Raw genomic sequence first — 22,199 nt, forward strand, 5'->3', positions numbered from 1 at the left:
AGAGAGAGAGAGAGAAAGCTTCTGGTCTTTTTGAATGAAAAGACTGAACTCATCCATTTGACTGAACTATAATCACCTCCAATGAAATTATAGTCACTGTCCAAGCACTTCTCTGATGATTCACTCATTCAACAAACTGGCTTATTATCTTCTTTTTCAGATAACAATGGAGGTCTTCGTTTTGCGTCTGTGCCTCTTCTGCTTTGCGTCACTCTGCACTCTGTCTCGTCCTGCTCTTTCTTGCTCTTTCACTCTCTCTTTGCTTTTAAAAGGAAGAGAGGAGAGCGGTTTTGTATTGCTGAAACAAAATTACATCTGGATCTGGAGTCTTCCTTTTTTTGTCTGATTCTTCTTTGAATCCCCTGGTTTATCTTTTTTTAATATCATTTTCTACCTGTTTTGCTCGCTGCCTCTTTTCACTCTTCTCTTCCACTCTATCTTCCCCATTAACCTTCTCTTGCTTTTTGTCCCCCCCCCCCGCTCTGTCCTCCAACCTGGCCTCGTTGTTTTGTCGTGCTCTTTTCACTGACAGTTAGCATGGCACGGCTGCTTTGTATTCTCAGGGAGAGGACAGTGTGTTTATCTAGCCCAAATCCTCGACCTCTTCATAACTACGGCCGACCTTGGCAGCGCATGGGCCGACTCACCCCGGCATCAAGCTGGCGTGAGTGTTGACAGGCCCGTCGAGGCTCCTGCTCTTTATCGATTCTGTGCAGGCAGTGGCACGGACAGTCCCGCCTGCCACTGTGACCCATAGTCTTTATCAAGCCCTCTAGAGCCCTAGAGACTTTACTGCTGCTCTGCCCTAAAGGCAATGGAGTGCTTTATAATCATCTCTCTCATACATACAAACATCACCTGCACACACTTTACAAGAGCTTAATATTGTGGCATGTGCAGTCCTTCACCCACACACTAATACATGTGCAAAAATGGACACTAATTACACCAGTGTCCACTGTACACACACAGCACTCTGCTCACTTTGCTCGCTCAAGCTTTGGCCTGAGACTCCTGTGATATACTGTGTGTACTGTTAATGCTACTTCACAGGGGATGCCCTCCCGTCGCCAAAACAAACAGCATGGTGCTCTCCATCTCAAATAGGTAGCGACTGGATCTATCGATCCGCACAAGAACCACACACAGCCGGAGAGAATTAATCCTCGCTCTCCTGACGAGCCAAAACTAAGAAGGACACGGCACAACATCTAATAGTCCCCACTGCAAAGAATCTAGGACATGAGAAAAGTTCCCTCCTCCCTCCCATTGCTCAACCTTACACCCTGCTCGCAGGCAAAACACGTGGTAAACAAACGTATGAACTTCTGTGTGTGTGAGAGAATATAGACGCATGCATGTGTGAGGTAAAGGGGAATGGGGCCATACAGACACGCAATGCTGTGCAATCTATTGTAGTAACTGTAGAAGAAGAGATGGAGACAAGAGGACACCTGCAAACCGGAGAGGATCCGTTTTAAGACAGACGGGTGTGAGAGACAGAGAGGTGGAAAAATCGCTCACCTTCAGCAGTGACGAGCAGTCAACGTGCGAACAAAGTTTTTCTGACATCAGAGTAGCACTGGACCACACTCAGAGAGAAAATGTGGAGAAATGCTTCCTCCAGACTGTCCTAGATTCAGAACTGCACATTTACTCCCCATTACTCTTCCTCCCTCCTCCTTCTCCTCCTCTATTTTCCCTATCAGATCAGCAATGTCTCCCTACGGAGGAACCGATTTCTTTAAATGTGTGTTTGTACATACACTCCATAAAAAATGCATGCCTGTTTCTGCATAGGTCATGCCATATAAAGGTGTGAAATTAGAGGAGCCCTGGTCGCTTGCAGCAGCACAATATGACAGTACTCCCTGAGCTGTCCTGAGGTCTGCCAACCCAGAAACCCTCCAGAGGGATATCCTCATGGAAGAGCTAATTAAAAGTTTGTAAGGGCGCAATTAAAACCTCAACTCTGACGAATACGAGGGATCAGTGCACATGAGGAGAAACGCAGACGCACAAATAGCCAAGATGAGTATAAGGAGTTACTAAATGTTACGGGGTTTCCTGAATTGATTCGAGAATCAAAAAACCAACCTGCACTATCAGACTGTGGTGTCTTCTGTTGAAACGCTGTCATTTCCCACTTTAAGGTTTGATTGGAGAGATTTGTTGGATTGAAGGGGTTTTATTCACTGTCTGTCTGCGATATCTGGGCTTATGGGGATACTAAAAGCACAATATCAGACCAGTATTATCATGAGTCATATTTGTTTACTATGTGACATTTGCAGGGTTCAATGCTAAAAGGGATTACAGCAGCATTTCTACACCATTAACTTCAAACCACACACTATTTCCTTCACCGCCAACAAACAGCCTTTCAATGCAACAAACAACCAAACTCATATCATTGTTTTAACAATGTCTGCATTTGCTTATTGTTTATCTGGCGAGTTTCATTTTCTGACGATATAACTCAGCATCGCATGATATGATTTTCAACTTCTGACTGACATTTTGGTTTTGAATGCACCATCAAAGAGAGTGTTGAAAATGGTCCCTGCTGCTCAAAACTGCAACAAAACTTTGACAAGAAAATTAAGGCACGGTGAGTAAACATTTATCTTTCACATGCAGTTTTCAAGTCACTACAAGGTTTGCCTAAAACGCCATGGCACCTTTTAGAAAATTACTACAATTTAAAACATTCAAACCCCTCAACGTCAAGTGTAATTTAATGGGTTTAAAAATGCTAGGCATTGTTGCTTTAGGTAGTTTATTAAACCAAATGATGAGATACATTCATAACCTTTACAAGTGTGTCGCAGTATGAATTCAAGGCCCGGCTCGTTTTTCTTTTAGTGAGCACAGTAGAAAAAGCAAATACCAAGAGGGGAAACTCAAGACCAGTTTCTCTCCATTTAACCCTCCTGCCAATACAATCAAAGGTAACACAAAATTCCAGCTGGTACTGCTGGCTGCAGTGGTGGGCTTCAACTGCGTTTGTCGTAATTGTGCATGCTTTCAAAAGAATGAACCAACTCCAGCAGGCTGAAATTGCCAACAAACAGTGCAAACAGGATTGATTTTTTTTTTTCTACCTAAGGAAACTTGCTTCCATCAAAGAGACACCCATTTCCCTCTCCCTGGTAATTTGTACTACAGTGCTACTCTCCACTCTGAGGTAGCATCTAGTCTCATTGGTAAAAACAAGCATCGGAGCAAAAAGTGAAGCGATGTCAAAGAAGACAGGCAAAGACAAACTCATGACAAAGTCAGAGAGTGTGAGACCACAAACTTTTCCGTCCTTGTTAATCTTTATTGCTGAAACCTGATTAGAAGCCTGTGTCAAAACCTTCTCCTGTGATGTTTTTAAGAGCCCAGAACCATAATTTCACACAGGCATGGTGAGCGAGGAATGGCTTTGTGCCATCAAAGCAGATTTTTTCTGACAGGCAGTTGTGCTTCCTCAACGCCTGTGCTGGTTTGCTAATTTGTTGACTTTATGTCACCAAAATCTCTGCTGCTCTGTGTTATACTGGGGGCAAATGTGACACAGGGGGCTGTGGGTCATTGGCAGTCGAATCATACCAAGCAAGTTTGGTGTCAAGGGTAATTGCAAGATGGTTGTCGACTCCGTCTGACAGTAATCTGGGAAGCTGGACTAAAGTGAGGGATATCAGACAGAGCGAGACATACAGGTGGGGATCTTGTTGTCAACAGCTTAGTATGAGTGACTGTACTACAAGAGATGCTCAATTTTAGCCAGTCAGCATCACTTAGACTGAGGTGAGTGAGTGATTGAGTATGCAGGGGTTTTGTTTTTCAAAATAAAGCCACAGCAGAATTGGCAGAGGTTCAACATGGAAGATATTTTCTTTTGTTATCACTAGAAACTCTGTGATCGTGTTATCAAGACTTCAGACTATAATGCAACCCGCCGCCCTCTTCCCTTTTTTCTGAGATTCAACTGAGAGCTTCCATTTTTCGCCTTCTGGCTTTACTCCACCTCCACCATCAACGGTGTCTAAACTCTGGTGCTCTGGGGCTGGTGTCCTATCCTCTCACGTCATGGGCCTTTATTTTACGAAGATGCTTCACAGTGATGGAGTCTTATCACCAACATACTTCTCCATCTCACTAAGCAGTGTTATGTGCCACACTTCCACTCAACCACTCCTTATTCAAATACACAATTCAAAAGTTATGATGAAAAGTGCACTGTCACGGCCATCGCGTCCTAACTTAAGGAATACACGTTAATCTCTATTAAAATATGTAAATGCCCTAAAATGTAAAAAAGTAATTATTTTTCTTATATATACTAAAGTTAGACTGACATTTGCAATTTTGTAGCAGTTTAGCAGTTTCCAAATGAAACAGGAAGATGTGTTGTATAACTTTACTCAGTTTTGTGTTCACTTATCAGCCCAACCTGTTCTGTTTCTGTCTTGAGAAACAGTGAGACATCCATAGACAAAGAGAGCACTGACTGTGGGGAGAGAGAGAGAGAGAGCTGGACCAAAAAACAGAAAGACAATAAGGATACTGGAATGGTTGTCATCCGTCAGAGGCGTCCCTCAGCACTGTCCTGTGTCTACTCAGTGTCTGTTCATGACATCTGTGCAGGAGAAACTAATCTGTCGCCCATGAGAAGGCCCTGGCCTTGATATCAGATCAGCTGAAGTGAAACACATCAAGCTGCTGACATGCCACCGTTCCTTCCTGGGGAAAAAAATGAAGCCATCACTCACCGACACAAGCCGGCAAAATTACAAACTCGCAGCCTTCTACAGAAATGTCTTTCATCTTTCCAGCTTTCTTTTCCCTCAGTGTGCCTGCGTCTGCCTTAGTGAGATGCAAATGGAAAAAGAACTGAGATGAATGCCGATTATAAAGCCTTTCTGTGCTTGGTATTACTACTGCTGCATCATAAAACGAGCATGTATGAACTTCAGACTCATCCCCATTATGTAGAAGTATTGATTAAACCAGACAGGCATATCTGTTTCATTGACATATGGCTTTGCAGAAATCATCATTTAAATTGTGGGTTTGTGCAGTGGGCTGGCCTATGGCAGCAGAGACAAAGTGACTAATAACTGAGAAGTTTTTTAGTTGCAGGCTGACTAATGAGAGACCTGTAGCTGGTTTCAATCCCGGGGACAGTGGTAGAGTGAGTTCCAGCTGTATGCAGACTATAGCATGCTGGTTTAGCAAATGACTGCCAAACGGTGAACTTCCAGTCAAAGTACACACAGATTGCCTGTCAAGCTTTAGATTTCCCCACATGCTGAAATCATGTGCACGGAGCTGCAGTAAGAGTGACACTTGGTATTTATGGACACTTTGGAGGGTGGAGTATTTGTTTTAGCCTTTGCAAACCCCGAAAAACAAGAGCAAAAGTGTAAGGAATGGATTTAACTGTGAGGATGCTGGTTCCGGTTGCTACAATATCAGAATATATGGTAACTGTAGCTGTGTCCTGCTCTTAATTGGATTTAAGCAGGCCTACCCAACGTTACTTGAGACAGTGTTACGTTTGCCAAACTCATCTCTTAGTCCTCATCCTCTCCTTTAATGCCAAAAAGTGAAAACATGCCTGTGAAACTGTGCATCATTACACAAGAACGAAGCTCATTTATTTCCATGCCTTCTATATGCACCATCATCTGGTGGAGGATGGTGACTTGTTGCCTGGGACATGTAGCTTCAGCATCAATCTTTACACATGCTTAAACATGAGTCAGCTGGATAAGTGTTATATGAAAATAAACTGTATTATTATTAAGTGAAGGGAAGAGTCGCATAATGGAGAGAAAGAGGAACGCCATGTTTTATAGATGACCTGTGTGGACGTTGTAAAAATATATGTCTATATAGGCAATTATGCAAATGATCAGCTGCTTATTTTTTCATTCAGGCATGTGAAATGTGATGAAAGGGAAAAAATCCACACGTGCTACAAGACTAATCACTGGGCGTACATGACAAGAGAGGTCTTTAAATCACTACAGATCTTAAGTAATTAACTCATCACCATCATTAAGCTAAGATCACTGATACGAAACAAGTCAGTATGCTATATAAAAGCTCATTGTAAATGCTTGGTTAAATCACATATTCATAATTTATCTCTCATAATAAAGACAGATAGAGATCTCAGTATGAGAGACAACCAGACAAAATGCAAAAAAGAAGTGAGGGAGAAGTTCGGGAAAGCTGCTCAAACAAAAATGTATTCTCTGCACTGACGGTGGAACTGGGAGGGGGATTAATTCTCCATATCTGCGTGTCACAGATGAGACTTTCAGGGTTTGTCAATAACATGTGCTTACAATCCGAATCGTTAAATGTCAGGTATATCTGATGGCTGTGAAGCTCAAAGCTACAAACATGGTGACAGTGTGCCCGAGCCGGAGTGGGCGAAGTGGATCTGAGCATCCTGGGCTTATTATTGAGTAGCAGGGAAGCGCCAACAATGTGACAGCAAAATATTCTCATGCATTGATTTGAAATGAGAAAACAAAAAGATGGACAGTTTTGGCTGTAGGGAGAGTGTTAATCCACTTGAAAGTCTCCAGACTTGTAATGGCTAAAGATGTTTGGTGCTTAATCTGTTCAGGCTTTTTTGTTTTGCTTGCATATACAACCTCTACACACATTTTACATCAGTAATGTCTTGGTACATAAGCACAAACAAACATTCAAATGCAAGGTTGGCAGTGACATATATTTTAAAATCATTCAGTAACATGAGCGACTACAATTTGAAATACAAATCCTGGTAATTTATCATTGCTTTGACAGTTTGGGAGTCCACTTGTTATCTGTCTCACCGGGAGTTTAATAAAGGGTTGATATCAATTTCTTCTCTGTGCATTATAAGGACAGGCTGCTATGGAATGCATTAGTGATGCACAAGTGTGAGACGTTGGATAGTGTCAACTGAAATAAGACAAATGTGCCTCTGTGGCTTTTTTATGCGTTGTTATATATATTTTATCTCCCTGTTAGCCAGCATTAGCTTTGCCTCCATTCAGTTATTAAGCCTCTAGTTGAGGACGGGACTAACTACCTTCACTTTTGGGTATTTAGTGAAATAATGTAGTTTTTCAATGTGCAATTAATTACATTTTTTGAGTTACTCACCCAACACTGTTCATATAGCCTGTTTTGTATTGACTTATAATGTAAAAGCTCAGGTTGAGTGTGGAGCTCACTATGCAAATATCAAATCTTTATTGGGTGACACACCATTCATTTTGTGTGCTCATCATCACGGAGGGATCTTTGGGGTCCCCTTTCCCCAGCAGTGGACATCAATACACACCATCACTGTGGCAGTAATTATTCTGCAATGGCCTCTGGCTTTTAGAAAGTTGCTGCTGCTGTCCCAGGGTCTCAGACACCCCATGTGTCTATGAGAGGTGGATTGTGGGAGGAGGACATATTGGAAAAAAGTCACACCGTGTCACAAAACACACACACCTACACGCACGCACGCGCACGCACGCACACACACACACACACACAAACAGATGAACATGTCCACCCACCTGCAAAACTGGCAGAAAGCATGTAAAGCTGCCCACACACACACACACACACACACACACACACAAATACACATACAATACACACGCTACTGCTCTCCAGATGGATGGCAAGTTTGATAATGGTTGAAATGAAGAAGTGGATCACTGGAGTCTTCTTTTTCGACAGTTACGACTTAAAACTCCTCCGAGAAGTAAATCATATTGAAGTCTGGAGATGAACAATCAACTTGGGACAGGAGGAGAATAGCATACAGGCCACATGCACTTCGTTTTCACTCCAGTTGTACACTGCACACTTTTTCCCTGGGATGTTCACAGTTAGGACGAACCACATCCTTGAGTGAACCAGTTTTGATGTTGAAAAGAAGTTTATTTCACGTAACATTTACCAAAAAACAGATATTTGGTTTCATATAAAATAACAAGGCCATGCTTTGAGGCAAAGTAGACCAGCAATATTGCCTGCAGTGATGTTAATTACGTATCTAATAAAAATGCCAATATTGGGGGAATATAAAGTCTAAAATCATGAAAAGAAACACTGCTGTTGATAATATTTGGCACAGAGTATAATGAAGCCTGCTTTCATCCTACAACACATACTGACACTCTGCCAAAAGTGACTGCTGAGCCCTCAGCCTTCGCTTTTTCGATTGGTGTAATTAATACTGAAGCTAATCGGATGTCAGGCCTGTGGTGACAACCTCTAATGAAACACATAGTGTCTGTTACTTCCTCCCCATAATCAGAGACAAGACAGACCTATTAAGAGTCAAGTCTTTGTTCGCTAACATCTTGGATATGTGGCTGTCACTCCTTTTAAAGCTTTGAGTTTGCAGTCAGGTTTTCTCTCTGCCTGCCAGCCCTCATTTGAAACTCTTCAAGAACATTTAAGTGTCTGCTTCAAAGTTTGAGGAGAACAACTTGTACCAGCAACAGCACTGGAGGAAAGACAGAGATTAATAATGAGAAATGTGGAAGACGAGGGAGATCAAATAAAGATAACCCCACTGGTAGTGTACATTAGGGCTTACATTGCCGATTACCGCAGCATGTGAGTGGTGTAGTGTCAGACCACCCAGAGACACAGATGAACTTAAAGTGATGAGAGGCGACTGCGGCTCTGCCAGGCACTAACTCTAAAGCCATGAAAAAAAAATCTGCTTTCCCTCTGAGGCAAAGAGCAACGCCATAAACAAACTTTAACTGCTGCATCTGTATCTGAAGCCTCTTTGCTGTGGTGTGGTGCCACCCCGCCTGTCTCCCCTCTAATATGGATCCTTCCACTTGACAACATAAACAACTTGTCAATTAGCAGCCTATTTGTGCAAACGTTTACAGTGGGCGTGGCTGACTGAGACTGTGTGGTGCGCCGACTCAGACGACGGGGAGCAGCTGGGACGATGGATAAAGATTGTGTTTGTGCTTCTTTGCAAGACTATAATTTGAGTGTGTGCATGCATCTGTGTGTGTCTTTTGTGTGTATGAGTGTAAACGAGAGCTAAAATTAGTTGTAAACTGCTGATCGGCTTTGTGGATTGGAAGTTCATTAACATGTCTGAAGCTTTGATCCTCTGATAAAGTCGAGGAGGACGCGACCATAAACATGAGAGCTGATTAAGATAGCGCTCCTCTAACTTCTGCAGGACTGGGAGACGAAAGTTTGAAGAGGCAAGAAATAAAGATCTAATGAACAACAGACAGAGAGAAAGAAGGAATGGCTTGAGGCGAGGAGGCCAATAACTAGCCTGCAGAGACGCACAAAGCCAGTTGGAGTGAGATAACACAGAAACATCCAGAGGCTGAGATAGCTGGAAAGCGACCATCTGTCTCTTCCACTCTGCACTCACCATCGGTGGAGCAGCCGGTGGATCCGTCGCTGGAGCAGTATCGCATCTCGATCCTCTGCCTGCCTACTTCTAGCAGGCTGGGATCTGGGATGCGAGCTTTGCAAGTGTAGCGGAAGCGCTGCTCATAGTGCCCACCGTTGTCGGAGATGTTGACGGGCGTCCATGGAGTCCAGGGCGTGGTCTTCTTCAGGTCAGGGCACGGCAGGGTGTTGCATGACTGGTACTCCTGCAATTGCAGAGACAGAAAATGTGAGTTAAACAAGTTGTTTTATGACAAGCACATCTTGCAGGCAGGTGAATTGGCCATGTCTAGCGTGGGAAGAGATAATCACAAATCATTAATAATTAAACATGACAAGCTCAAGCAGACATTTTTGGTTTATTTCCCAAGCATGATAATGGGCAGGACAATGGCTTTTGAAATGATCTGCAGTGGCTAATATGAAATTAAACAGCTTATTTTATGAGCAAAATAAACAGCCTTTTCAAAGCTTTCATCATCATTCATCCTTGAAAGCCTCTTGATTCCAGTTCTAGCTTGTTTACTGTACTGCATGTTGCTGCATCCGGTGCCCCAAAATACCCCTTACAGTCCAACCAAGCCCTGTTTTCCAGGCCCAAGAGCAGCCTGCCATTCTGCCTGAACGCACTGACTAAGGATATGTTCCCGTTAGACCACGTGGCGAACATGGCAAGAGGCAAACAAGCCGGGCAGAAAAGGTCATCGATCAAGTTTAATTTATAAGCAAGGGGAAAGGAGGATAGGAGGGACAACGAGGGGGGTTGGTGATAGAGAAGTTGATAGAGAAAGAGGCGAAGAAGTGGAGGAGGGAGAGAGAGAGAGAGAGAGAAAAAAAGTAGGCAATAAAGGCAACTCTTTCTCCCATCTGCATCTGGCTTTGAGAGCCAGGCAGTAAAAATGAAAAACAGCACTGAAGCTCTAAGAGAGTTTGATATGCGAGTCTCATTCAGAAGTGTCATAAGTATATATTTTGCCTCCACTTCTCTCAGCCAACTTCTTTGTGCGCTAGTGGTTGGTAAGATTGTCTGCTATATATGATGATACCATTCTAGAAGATAATAGGTGGGTAATAGGCAGTCCAAACCCTTTCTGCACCGGGCTAAATAAATAAGGTGGTGGAGGTAGTGATACGTCTGGAGAAAATGACACCATGGAAGAGAAGGTGAGGTGGCTGCCATTTTCCTCACGCTTGTTTATTTATGCTGAATAGGCCTTGAGTGACTGCCAGACCTTGACAAAATAAGATAAGAGTTCCTTTCTGCACATCCATCAGCCTGTCACATGGGATTGGCTGACGGGTCAGCTGAGGAGAGGAGCACTATACATGGTACAGTGTATTACGGTCTGGGATGGTCTATTTTCCTACTTCTTCTTTTATGCTCTCTCTTGCTCTCACTTTCCATCCATCTATCTTTACATTTCTTTCACTCTCTTTTCCATTCACTGTTCATAACTTGCTTTGTGTCAGCCCTCTTTCTCCCTCCCTATCTGTGCTTCATCTCTCTCTGTCTCTCCCTATCCACCCTCGCTTCTGTTTCCTCCGCCCTCCCTCCCTCCATCCCTCCCTCCCTCCCTCCCTTTGCCTCTCTTCCCCGGGGTACCAAGGTTAAAAACACAGGGAGGATTTAGATTCTGTTAGGGCCCCGTGATGAATGAGGGTGTCACCTCCACCGCACTTCCTGCCTCCCTCCATCTAGCGCAGTAATCATTTCCAGACATTAATATTTAACATCATCACGCATCACAGACCAGCCCACAATCTGCGATTATCAGCCAATAACGAAAAAAGTCCGCCTCAGCGTCTCGCCGCCGCCGCCGCCTACAGCGACAAAAAAGCAACACATGGAATGAATGGAGGTGGAGTGGGGGGGGGGGGGGGGGGGGGGGGGGGGGCAAACGATCTGTGGGTGTTTGCTGTGTGAGTTGTTGATGGTGGCCAAACACAGTAAATATTTAATGAGGCTTGTCTGGTAAGCGTTTTCTCCTGTACTCTCTTAGGATTAGTGTTGATGCAGAGGGCTAAGGAGATAATTACTGGGTTTAAAGCAAAACCTCATTCAAGGTCTCCGAAGGCATCCACATCAACTACAGCTAAAGTATATGCAGCAAACACAGAGGTAGTCAGTGTCTATGTAACAAAGATGGCCCACTGGCTGAACAAACATCAACAGCTCTGTGGTTTGTTGAGAGGACTAATGCCCTTGTATGAAAATTAATGCACTGGAACTTTACATACAGGCAAATATTTTCAAAGTTGACTCAGGGTCTTCAAATCGGCTTTTTGTGGATCCTTTTACCACTAAAATCCTTCAATTAAAAACAGGGTGTTTACTGAGGGTCAATAATGAAGATCTGAGGACTACCTGGTTAAACAGATTTATCTTGAAAGAGTGCAATGAAGGATGCTAACTATATCCTGTCACTCTCTGCTGTTTTACTTTACAGCTCCATGAATTATCATAAATCTTGTAGCTGATTGTTTGCCATTGGAAATGTGGCAGGATTAAGCGCTAGAAAAACACAGCAGCAGTGAGGCTTAACTAAAGGGCTTTGAATTCGTATTATTGTTTTCTGTAACTACTAAAATATAATCGATAAATAAGTGTTCAGTGAGAACGATCACCGTTTTGATATTTGCATAAATCTGGATGGCAGGAGGAGAAAAAGATGACTAAAAGGCAAAGGGGAGATGAAATGTGGCGAAAACCAATTTGTCAGGTTTTATTCCTTACTCATCTATTCATGCGGAAGAACATTTGTTGAAAATTGTATATTTGATTCACATAGTTGCTCTGTGACTTTTATTTTGAAAATTCATTTGGTGGTAATATGGTGTAACGCCATGAAGATTGTGGTGGTGGCCCCCAGTGTCATCCCTGTTAAAGAAAAAGTTGAACACCCCTGCTGTTGACTGCTACATCCAATTAACAAATGCTGAAGGACAGTGGACACTTCACTGTCTTTTCCTGCAAGATAAGAGCTTTGTTATATTGTCTACACGCCTGAATACAAAATCTGGCATAGTTACAAAAACAGTCACCCTGCTTTAGTGGGTGGCAATTTTTTTATAACATTTTGAATAATGCATGAAAAACTGACCTGAGGATGGAAAATAAACATCAGTATAGTTCTGCTCATAAAAACACAGAGCCACAACACACACACCCACAAACAAATGAAATAACTCCAGTTAGATGACATTCAGTGAGCCACATCAGTGAATAGGTCATCTTTGGCATACATTATGTGTTGGCCATGTAAATTTTCCTCTGAACAATAAGAGGGAAATATACTATACTTTAATCAACTTTGATTCACTGATCAAAATGAGCTATTTAAATGCTTCATCTCATTCTTTCCAGTTGATACGAAGACCTAAAAAAAACAAAACAGAGTAATAAAACTACAAGAAAACTCCTCACTCAGCCACACTCACATCTCAATTTCAGAGAAATTAACCAAAAGCGAAAACATGGCGGAAAGCAGTCGAATGTGACAAGCAGCATGTGGAACACCAAATTGGATTCAATTAGTGCGCTGATTTCAAGTCATATCCGTGCCCCCCCTGGCGAGAGCTGCGATATGCATTATGGGCAAATGGAGAGCAGGGATTTTATGCTGTGCAACACCTTTAACAGGCAGCTGCTCAGAGACAGGCAGCACTGTAATGTGTTTTTGGCTGGAGCTCAGGAGAGCTGGGTGGAGGGGACGCCTGATAGCATCTTTACTGCCTCACACAAACAAGCTGCCTGGTTGGTCAGTATGGAAGTGCTGGTCGGTCTACTTGTGTGTGTGTGTGTGTATGTGCATTTTTACTATTGAGTTTAAGTTTGACTTTAGGCTGGCACTTTGGCTCTTATTTGTGTGTGCATGTGTGTGTGTGTGTGTGTGTTTGTGTGTATAAAGCGTGCAAAGCGCATGCATGTTTATAAGTTTATGCATGGCTGAGTTATGGATTCAGGCAGCTCCTATCTCACTCCGTCTCCATCCACAGACCTTTCTGCTTATTTTTTAGGTGTTATAGGCTGAGGGCATACAAGTTGAGGAGGAAGAAGGGTGGAGAGAGAGAGAGAGAGAGAGAGTGTGTGTGTGTCAGGATAGTGTCTAAGTGTTAGGAAAGTATAAGCCCTCAGCCTCTTTTCTTATTTTTATTGAAGAATGCATGAATGTGAAGGAGAGAGTGAAATACATTGTATGTCTTTACTTCTGTGTGTGTGTGTGTGTGTGTGTGTGTGTGTGTGTGTGTGTGTGCTTGGAGGAAGGAGAGCGTGAGTATGCATGTGTGGGTACAAAGGACTCTCTGTGGTGTCTGGCCAGCTGTGGGAGGTGAATAATAAGGAGTTGTGCCTCTCCAACCTCCTACCACCATTACACTCATTATACTTGTGAGTGTGTATAAGAGGGAAAAAGTGAGACGGAGAGGAAAGCATGCTGTATACAAGGATGCCTACGTATACACACACTAGTACCCCGACGCTTAAGTAAATGGTCGAGATGTGAGAAGTGAGAGCGGCTAATCCTCTCCGGTGCCTACATCTTTATCTACTCCGGTCGAGTCCACGAAGACGGAGGCCTAATGTCCCTCAAGTCTCCGTGACACATCAGTTCAATTAGCAGAGCCGACCAAAACACACTTTGTCAAACACTGACTTCTCTCTCTCTCTCTCTGTGTCTCCACGCCAGTCTGACTTCATAATGAAGCCTGCTGTCGGCCAGGAGCAGGTCTCCTGGATACACACCAGTGCACACACACACACACACACACACACACACAATGAACAATGCCAAAAACACACAAGTGTGTTCACACATCAGTCTGCCTACACAAACACCAGGTACTTAACTTTCATTTCACAGCCCGGCTGCACAACCGAATTTATCGCAGGTAAATAGAACAGCTCTCAGTGTCATTAAGCAGCTCTTTGCATCGTCAGTTCTGCATGGCCCATATCTGACTTATTTAACACTGAGAGGGAGAGTCAAGATATGCAGCTCAGCTGAGAAGAATGGTCCTTTTTGATCCTTGGATGTGAGATATTTGAAGCACTTTATATATATAAAAAAGGAAATACTACAGTGAATGATATTGTAGAAGAATACATTTGGGAATAGGAGTTAAAAGAGCATAGAATGTTTGTTTGTTTTTTGAGTGTCAGGTGGTCAACTCAAAACTTGGAGACAGAAACTCTGACTAAGCAAAATTATAGTTGCTGCGATGCATTATTTTTTATCAGTTCATTTCTGTGTTTGAGATTTTAAAAAAAAGTCCTCAAAGCTAATAACTAATTTGACCATTATTAATAAAAGTACATGTCCATTTTACGCTCATAAACATTTTTTTCCGATTCATCCAAGATTTTTTTTAGTAAACTTTTTGAGTCACCATACAGGAGAAGATGGGGTTAAGTGCTGTACAGAGCATCACTGCTGGGCCACTAGAGCCTTGCTTGTTTATTTCCAGCCCAGATTTTGCCAGCTCCTCAAGGGATCCAAACCTGTAATGCAGATACAGTGAAATGAGAGAGATGGAGCAGCGCTGCACGGACCGGGGCTCAGACTGATGAAGTTGCAGTCATGTGGCCTTTTGCATCAGCAAAACGAGGCACCGAGCACCTCAGGACTAAATACTTCTGCGGTGACAACACTGCTGAGGCTTAAGGCAGTGACACACAGGGGAACATAGGGCAGGTTTGATGGAAATAAAGCACCTAGAGAGTTTGGTCTTTTGACCAGGCATGTGGCAACATTGTTTTGAGGCAGCAGGGTTGCATGGCGAGCAGAGATACTTTTGTTTAAACTGAAGTGTCCTTGACCTGAATCCTTCCCAGCTCCACTTGAGTTATTCTGTATCTGACTCTGTGCTGTTAGCTCCCTGTGGTGGGGGTATGAGCGAAGAAAATGTTGCTTCAGGGATCAATAGAGAATCACAAAAAAGTAACAAAAAAGTGAATAGATTTTCAGAGATTCACTGTACAGCATGTCCATGGCTGCAAGAGGCTGCTATCACCAACTTCAGTCCATCATTCTATTCTTTATAACTTTTTTTAAGTTCCAAAAGTTTGGATTTCTCTGCCTGACATTCCTGCAAAACACGAAGCAGATGTTGGCTCATCACTGTCGATTAACGTCTAGTAAATGCCAGGAGCTGACCGCAGGTGGCTGCGGTGATATCAATCCTGACGGGTAAACATGAATGCACACATGTACATACGCGCAACACCGTAAGACATATACAGTGTTCATCACTTCAGATCTCAGAGGGGTGTCTGGTCTAAAGAAGTAGCTGTGATGACAGAAGCTGCAATGTGCATGTGTGAGCGTGTGCTTGTGTGTGTGTGTGGTCTCCTTCTGTCTAATTAAACAGAGATCTGTCCAGGGGAAGAGAAAACAGACAGATGGCACATAAAAAAAGCGCATTTTTCACTTTTTTTTTTTTTTTTTTTTTTGTGGAGGGGGTTGATGAAATTAAAAGAGCCCCTTCCCATTATCGTTGATGTTCAAGTGCTGAATACAAATGCATTAAGACGATTTTATTGGAAAGGTGCACGGCGTTTCAAACACTATTTCCTGCTTTGAACACTTGAGCTTTACTTCTCAGGGGCTTTACGTGTATTGATGCAATTGTTATACATCAACAGCTGTGCCATTAAGCACCTTATTGGAGTTGTAAATGAAAGGCAGCAAATGTTTCTTTGATCTAAGTAAATATGCAGCTATAATACAAGTTAACCAAGCTGTCCAAATAAATTCCTCTTTGGGAAAGAGAAGCTGTCTGAAATCTGCATGTAATTACAACTCTGGTGGCTGAGATGGCCCCAATTAAATCCACGTCGTAATGTTCGAAGACAAGGAGCCGATGAGGAAACAAAACAAAAAGGGACAAACAAGTTAAAATCAAACAGCAGTTGTGGAAAAAGGTGTTAAAAGGAAGAAGGAGACAGGGTGGGTGAAACAGAAAGAGACTACTGAGTTTATACAAGGTGCTCTTTTTTTTTAACCTTTCCCTCTGACCTGGGTCAGCTGTCTCCAGTATGTCACTTCCTTGTCTGTAAACACTCAGAACCTGTCCCCTCTCCTGACACCAATAAAATCTATCTCTAACATCTCCTGCACAGTGAGCCCGTGCTTGTCTCCAAACATCAAAAAAATCCTCAACGGCAGACAGTAAAAGACAGGCTTTCCCTTTTGGAAACAGCAGTGACGAGGTGCTCAGATTCCCTCCTGCTTGTCATCACTTTACTTTTCTGATCTGAGCTCCTTTAGGAATGACGCTGCATTCCCAGGATGCTTCAGTGAGGATAATGGTCGTGGCGCAATGACAGAGATAAGACAGCTGCTGTCTGATGGGAATGTGTGTGAGAGAGAAAGTGGAAAACTGCACATAGCCGTAAATGATATGGTGTGGCTGCTAAATTGCTACTTAATGGGAGGTCACTCTTTTCATTTGGGTGTTCTGCAGCTACAAATGTCTCATGAGCAATTATCAGATACTATATATGCTCCTGGGGTTTAAAGGTCTTGTGTGGGATGTTTCAAAATGTTAGACGTGTATTATTTCGCTTCACAACGAGCCACAGCAACCTGTGAGATGTGCCTTTTCAGCTAAATGTGATTTGGGTCGTTGAATGCTTTTCCAGCTTTACACAGTGAATGCTGCTGTCCAATAATTTATTCCACATACTGCACATATAGATATTAAGAAAATGCATGTGTACATAAATGCAAATACAGTATCAAAGATGTGGTTTGTATGTGTAATCCTGATTATAATCTTAATTCTAAAGCATAAACCTAAAGCAGCCAAGGATCAGCTCTTCCTTTAAACCATCTAAAACTCATATTTTCTCTGTAAATGGCAAAGAAAATAAACAAAAACACACTTCAAGGATCCCATGCATGCACAAGACCCTGACCCATATTCTTTAATCCATTTCCAAGAGGGACACAAGAAGCTACAGCTATCATGTTCATTCTCTCTCTTATTTTTACCAGGGCTGTGGATGAATGAGTGTGTGTGTGTGTGTGTGTGTGTGTGTGTGTGTGAAAATAGCATCAGAAATAACACCAGCATCACATAATTCTGTCAACAAGGAGAAAAGCTCGTATTTCAACACTTCCTTGCATCATCCGTGCTTTGGAGAAAGCTTTGTGGCAGAAAATAAGCCTATTCATATGTGGAGTGATTACTGTGTGTGTGTGTGGTATTAAATAAGTCTTGGTAATAAATCTGATGGCTGCTGCCACTGTATAAATATAGCCAGGGGATTTGGTCGTGTTAGATGTTCCAATTTCATCATCATTGACTGCTCATCGCATCAAATAGCTCAGGCTGAGTTCCCCAACAATGCCAGGATGGGGGGAAAGACGGATGTAAGGATGGAGCATGCGGGGGCTATTGTGTTGTGTGACATACCTGACCACACCCGGGACAGTCGTTGCCGTTCTCACAGGTTCTGCGTCGTGACTGGATGCCTCCGCCACAAGGTACGGTGCAGCGTTCCCATGCCGACCAGGCCGACCAGTAGACATGCGGTGGGCAGGGCAGGTGTTCATTACAGTACCTGGGAAGGTAGAGCAAAGATCCAGTTTAGCCTTTATAAATAGTGTATAAATGTAAAAAAAAAAAAAAAGCAAAATGTTCATTAATGTATTTCTTAATGACTATAAATCCTTTTGTATGCACTCACATGTGGAGGCTTCTGATAATGAATGACCATATGGTAAAGCACAGTTTTGATAATACAAAATGTGTTGCAATTGCTGGCAAAGACAAAGGTGTTAGCAACTGTTGCCTATATGCACATCCAGCATTTATTCATTTTTCTGGATTTTAAGCATAATATTCACTCTCTATTTAGCTGCTGAAAACAGTTGCTTGCTGCTGCTGGGAAGGAGGTCAATGAGAGGGGTGAGACTGGGCCAACACACTAAAGTGCCTGAAAATCAAAACAATGAGCTGAAAGACGCTAAAAACACTGTCAAGCTGAGGCTAACTGAAGAGCAAGGTGAAAGTCAACCGAGGATTTGTCACCATGAGACATTGTTATTATTAAAAAAAACAAGTGCAGCTATAAATTAGGGGAGTTACTGGATTATGTCCTGTAGTTACAATATTTAAATTACATATAAAATATGAGCTTCCACAATGAGCATAGGTTATATTGGGCTCATACAACTGGACCATGTGTGTCTTTTGAGTTTTCTGTGGAAAAAGGAACGGCTTATTTATTTGACAGAGCACAGAAATTATATATGAAGGACACTGAGGATGTCATCCCACTTTTGAAACCTTGCTCCTGAACTAAAATAGCTACAAAGAGTTCATACCACAAGGCAGGGACGTCAGAAAATGCATGTAAACCTCACTTAAAACAAAGTTTAACAAACCAAGCATATGTCTTTGATGTGGCCACAGGGTGCAGTGAGCACGGTGCACTGTGATCCAGAACAACTGACTGATTCATGCCACCGGAGACGTGTCCGCGGCAAATTTCTGTGCATGACGTGATGGCCAGCGTTGCATAAAAGTACATCTAAGTAAATTCCATCTTAAACCTTAATGAACGTGCATATGCATTTTGCATAATTCATTGACACAGCCTATTAAAAAAGCCACAAAGATGCATGCATCATCTCTAATTACATCGTTTTACAAGACAGGATTACTGCAAGGTCTGAAATACTTAATTACTCAGTCCTCATTATACAATAAGATAGACGATTGCCAGGCTTATTAGAGCCATATAATTTACTTTATAACTTCTACGCATACTATAAAATTGCTTTTATTGCCATTTTGTTTGTGTTTTGCTACATGGCTGCCTTTTGAGCAAGCAACAGAATCTCTAGCTCTAACTTTACACCCTTCCTCCAGAGCCTCAGCCTGGGTATTTACGTTGTACTCTTCCTAAATACTCTAGTATTGCTCATGGCAAATCAAAAGCTACATTCTGTATACCCTTGTTGCAAAAATCTTTAGAGCTTTGTGTTCTTTTCCACTTTTACTAATCTTTACACTTGTACTGAGATGATACAGTGGGGAAGAAGAGCGTGTAGAAGTGAGGAAGAGTGTGGATTACAATCTCCTACATGCCAGAGAGAAGGAGAGAGACGTACATCAATGCACTGGGGCTTGTATGCAGACACAAAATACCCCAGCTGCACCGCAGTCCGATAAAAAAACGGCTGCAATCAATATGAAGCGGATTTAGAGCTTCAAAAATCATCACCATCACACACGTTAATCATTTCAGACATGCCAGTGGCTTCAGTACATCCTATTCTTTTCTCTTCTCTCAAAAAAACACAGAGCTGATCAGACTAAAACGCTGCTAATTATTCGCTATAGGCTGAGTAAGCAGTGTGGACGATGTCAGTATGCTAGGGGAAATACCAACAGCAGGTTCATAAATGAAGGCATTAAGCAGCCAGATTTAAGCCCGTAGCACTGCTGTGCACGGTCGGCTTCAGAACATTTGCTTTATTTCTAAAAGCTCTGCCTGCTGCAAACAATCAGGGCCAAACTTATGGGAAGCCTCTTGGCTAAAAGACACACAGAAAAGAGGTGAGAAAAGAGGCATTTAGTCTTTTCAGTCTTTTTAGTTTTTGTGCGTGTCTGCTGTATGTACATATGAGCTGACACCGCTTGGACGCACATTTGAACATAAATCTTGAGTATGAATCCGAACAGCACAATCGAGGCAACATGGGAAGAACAAAGCGAGCAGTGAGGCTTATTGCAGATGCCTAACACCTCTGAAAGGACGTCTGTGCCCTATAAAATAAAAGTCTTTCACGGCATTAAAAGAATTGTTCAGTGAGCAAAAGCTGATAAACTGCCAGTCCTTTTCAAGCTATGCGGATTAAAGCTTGTACAGAAGACTTTACCTATTTCACACTTGGGTAACTATAAACAACAGATGTGGTGGAAGTTTTTTGGACAGCGTTACAAGGGTTTAACGTCCAAGTTTTCACCATTTCTACCAAGTGCTGGCAATATACATACCTCACACACCTGGATATGCTCATACTGAACATACACAAACATTTTCTAGCATCCCTATCTTATCCTTTTCTCCCTCAGGCACAGTCAAACTGACACAGCATAATTCATCTGTTAACACACTTTCTCTCTCTATCTCTGTGCCTTACTGTTCTTCTATCTCCCTCTCACACACATACACACAAAGGCTCTTCCCCTTCTCTCTCCTCCCTCACAAAGATCCTTTTCCAGCCCTCACAGCTGGCCCTTAACTGGCATAAGGTGTTTTAAATAGCTGAACAGAGCGAGTACTGAGACCAGGAAGCGGAGATGAAACAAAGCAGATTAAAGCTCGGGAAAAGAAAGCAGGGGATGGTAAAACCTGCTTCTGGCCTCCCATGGTCTTTAGTGGTAGCCAGCGTTTTTTTGGTTGTGTGGTTTTGTGAGTAACTGGGCTCCATATATTATCCTCAGAGCTCCAGGTGGAGCAGTCCTTGAGAAAAGGACTGCTCCACCTGGAGCATCAGTGAGTAAGTAAATGGAAGGCGCGAGGTTAGAGAGGAAATGAAAGAGTGCAGAAAAGGGAGGAAAAAGGGACGTAATATAAGGTTCATCTTTGAAGGCCATATCCAATTACTCAACCATCGCAATGCGGTTTCTGTTGCTATGGTTGCGATTGGTAACAATTTATCTCCCCCTCTTGCTTCCCTGTACCCTCTGAATTGTATTTATTTGTACTTTTTCTGCTTCCTCCTCTGGTTGATGGCAGGAGTTAGATGAAAAACATCAGCATGATGCCTAGCTGGGTAACACAGGTACACTAGTGCCGCAGAGGAAGAATGCTTCAGTTCATTAAAAAACACCACTCTCTATTATGATGGAATTAAAATAATGCAATAGAGCCACCGTTGTCTCATTTTCATACACCAAGGAAGCTGTCACAGCTTTTCCTTCCTTTTCTGACTTGGCAAACACTGAACAAAAGTTTGAGATATCCAGAACAAATTGAACAACAAGCAAAACTTTAAGAGTGCTCATCTGTTGACCTTTTCTACCTGAGCTCCTTTGTATGTCTCTTTGGGCTTCTTCACACACTTTCTCCTTCAAAAACTGATAATTTTTTTCAGGCCTTGAAGGTTGCTTGGAAACCACAGAAACATCTTTAAAAAGGCGATTATTCTACGCCAAAGCCTCCAAAGCTTCAAAACGCAGAGTCAGTCTGTGTGTGAAAGCCAGATAATTACCCAAGCACAGGCCTATCCCACTCATTCGTTAATTGGCTGTCACAAAGTTGGACAGAAGTGAGGAAAACAGAGAAGAAAAAGTCACAGTCAAAGTCATACTTCCTAACTGCAGGTTGCAAATTAGGGAGCAAAACAGCTTTAGTTTCTTTTTTTTTTTTTTTCAACATGCACAGAAAAGAAAACATGTGCATACAGCATGTATTTGCTTTAATCCGTACAAGTAAATGAATGTTGTAAATACGTAAGCGTGTGTGTATGTTATACCTCTCCTCGCGGTTCTGGCCCACACATACCCGCCCGCCGTGGCGAGGGGTCGGGTTGCTGCAAGAGCGCTGGCGGACTTGGAAGCCGATGCCGCAGCTGGTGCTGCAGGGAGACCAGGAAGTCCAAGGAGTCCACGCTCCGTTTCTATGGAGACACACAGAGCAACATCAGCCTAAGGTATCTTAGCCAATGATGGACAGGTGATGGTGGCTGGAAGACCACAATGACAATATGAAGAGTAAAAACTAGCCTCCATAGAGACTGAAGTTAATGGAA

At 42.7% G+C, this 22,199-nt stretch overlaps 1 protein-coding gene across 1 annotated transcript in view; it reads right to left on the minus strand.

Moving 5' to 3' along the window:
* Positions 1–22,199, minus strand: part of sema5a (sema domain, seven thrombospondin repeats (type 1 and type 1-like), transmembrane domain (TM) and short cytoplasmic domain, (semaphorin) 5A) — an 80,032-nt gene that overhangs the window by 12,492 nt on the left and 45,341 nt on the right. Inside the window, exons 13-15 of the mRNA XM_070852921.1 lie at positions 21,924–22,067; positions 17,848–17,995; positions 9,413–9,638 (exon numbers count right to left, since the gene is read on the minus strand). Coding sequence (XP_070709022.1) covers positions 9,413–9,638; positions 17,848–17,995; positions 21,924–22,067 — 518 coding nt within the window. The remainder of the gene's footprint in view (positions 1–9,412; positions 9,639–17,847; positions 17,996–21,923; positions 22,068–22,199) is intronic.

Source organism: Pempheris klunzingeri, chromosome 21, assembly GCF_042242105.1.
Source record: "Pempheris klunzingeri isolate RE-2024b chromosome 21, fPemKlu1.hap1, whole genome shotgun sequence".
Classification (NCBI taxonomy): domain Eukaryota; kingdom Metazoa; phylum Chordata; class Actinopteri; order Acropomatiformes; family Pempheridae; genus Pempheris; species Pempheris klunzingeri.